This window comes from Ipomoea triloba, chromosome 16, assembly GCF_003576645.1.
Source record: "Ipomoea triloba cultivar NCNSP0323 chromosome 16, ASM357664v1".
In the NCBI taxonomy this organism is placed as follows: domain Eukaryota; kingdom Viridiplantae; phylum Streptophyta; class Magnoliopsida; order Solanales; family Convolvulaceae; genus Ipomoea; species Ipomoea triloba.
Genome location: NC_044931.1, coordinates 15,501,359 through 15,502,097, shown reverse-complemented (window position 1 = coordinate 15,502,097; position 739 = coordinate 15,501,359). Strand labels below are relative to the sequence as shown.

General features: G+C 29.0%; 1 protein-coding gene across 1 annotated transcript in view; it reads left to right on the top strand.

The window, feature by feature from the left end:
- The window catches only part of LOC116007848 (uncharacterized mitochondrial protein AtMg00310-like), a 2,138-nt gene extending 1,662 nt beyond the window's left edge, over positions 1 to 476 (top strand). The window contains exon 2 of the mRNA XM_031248515.1: positions 470 to 476. Coding sequence (XP_031104375.1) covers positions 470 to 476 — 7 coding nt within the window. The remainder of the gene's footprint in view (positions 1 to 469) is intronic.
- The last annotated feature ends 263 nt before the right edge of the window (positions 477 to 739 follow it).

The window sequence follows — 739 nt, the reverse complement described above, 5'->3', positions numbered from 1 at the left end:
ATATGGTGAACGATCATTTTATTTTATACACTCTGTGACTGCTTCACGTTAATTGTGTGCCCGCTTCACTTTAATTGTGTGACCAACTGCAGGTATTATTTGTTATTATTTGTCCAGACAATTAAAGTGGATTCTTTTGATCAAAATACGTGTGTGACGGGGTGCAGTATTTGTGTTTGACTATTTAGTATTCTCTGTGTGACTTAGGATTCTATTTTTATCCCGGTTTTTTTTTTTGTTTTTTTTTTTGTTTTTTTTTTGTTTCTATATGTGTGTACAGTTTGCTAGGTATGCCTAGGTGTTGGAATTTGTCCGTTTGTTTATTTAGTATCCTGTAGTTTTGTTCACTGGTTTATCGCTGGTCACAGACAAACGATATCCCTATATTCATTTTAATAAATAATTAGTTTTGATTTCCTTGATTCTTTTGAGTCTTTTTACCTTCTGTTTTTGTTCTTATACTTAACAGTTGCTAGTTTGGTTTTGGTGTTTTAATTTCTGTATTAGTTTATTTGCTTCTAGTATTTTTAGTTGAATATTTATTGTTTGCCTTATGTTTTACAACTTTTAAATTAAATATTTATATCTAAACATTACTCTGTTAGCTTTGAATTAATTATTTTTGACATAAAAAATTAATCTTTTTTTTATTCATTTATTATTTGAATCATTGGTGTCGCATGTCTTTCCCTTGTGTGACTAGCGTTGATTTTCTGTGGTTGTTGATTTTTTTTATTCA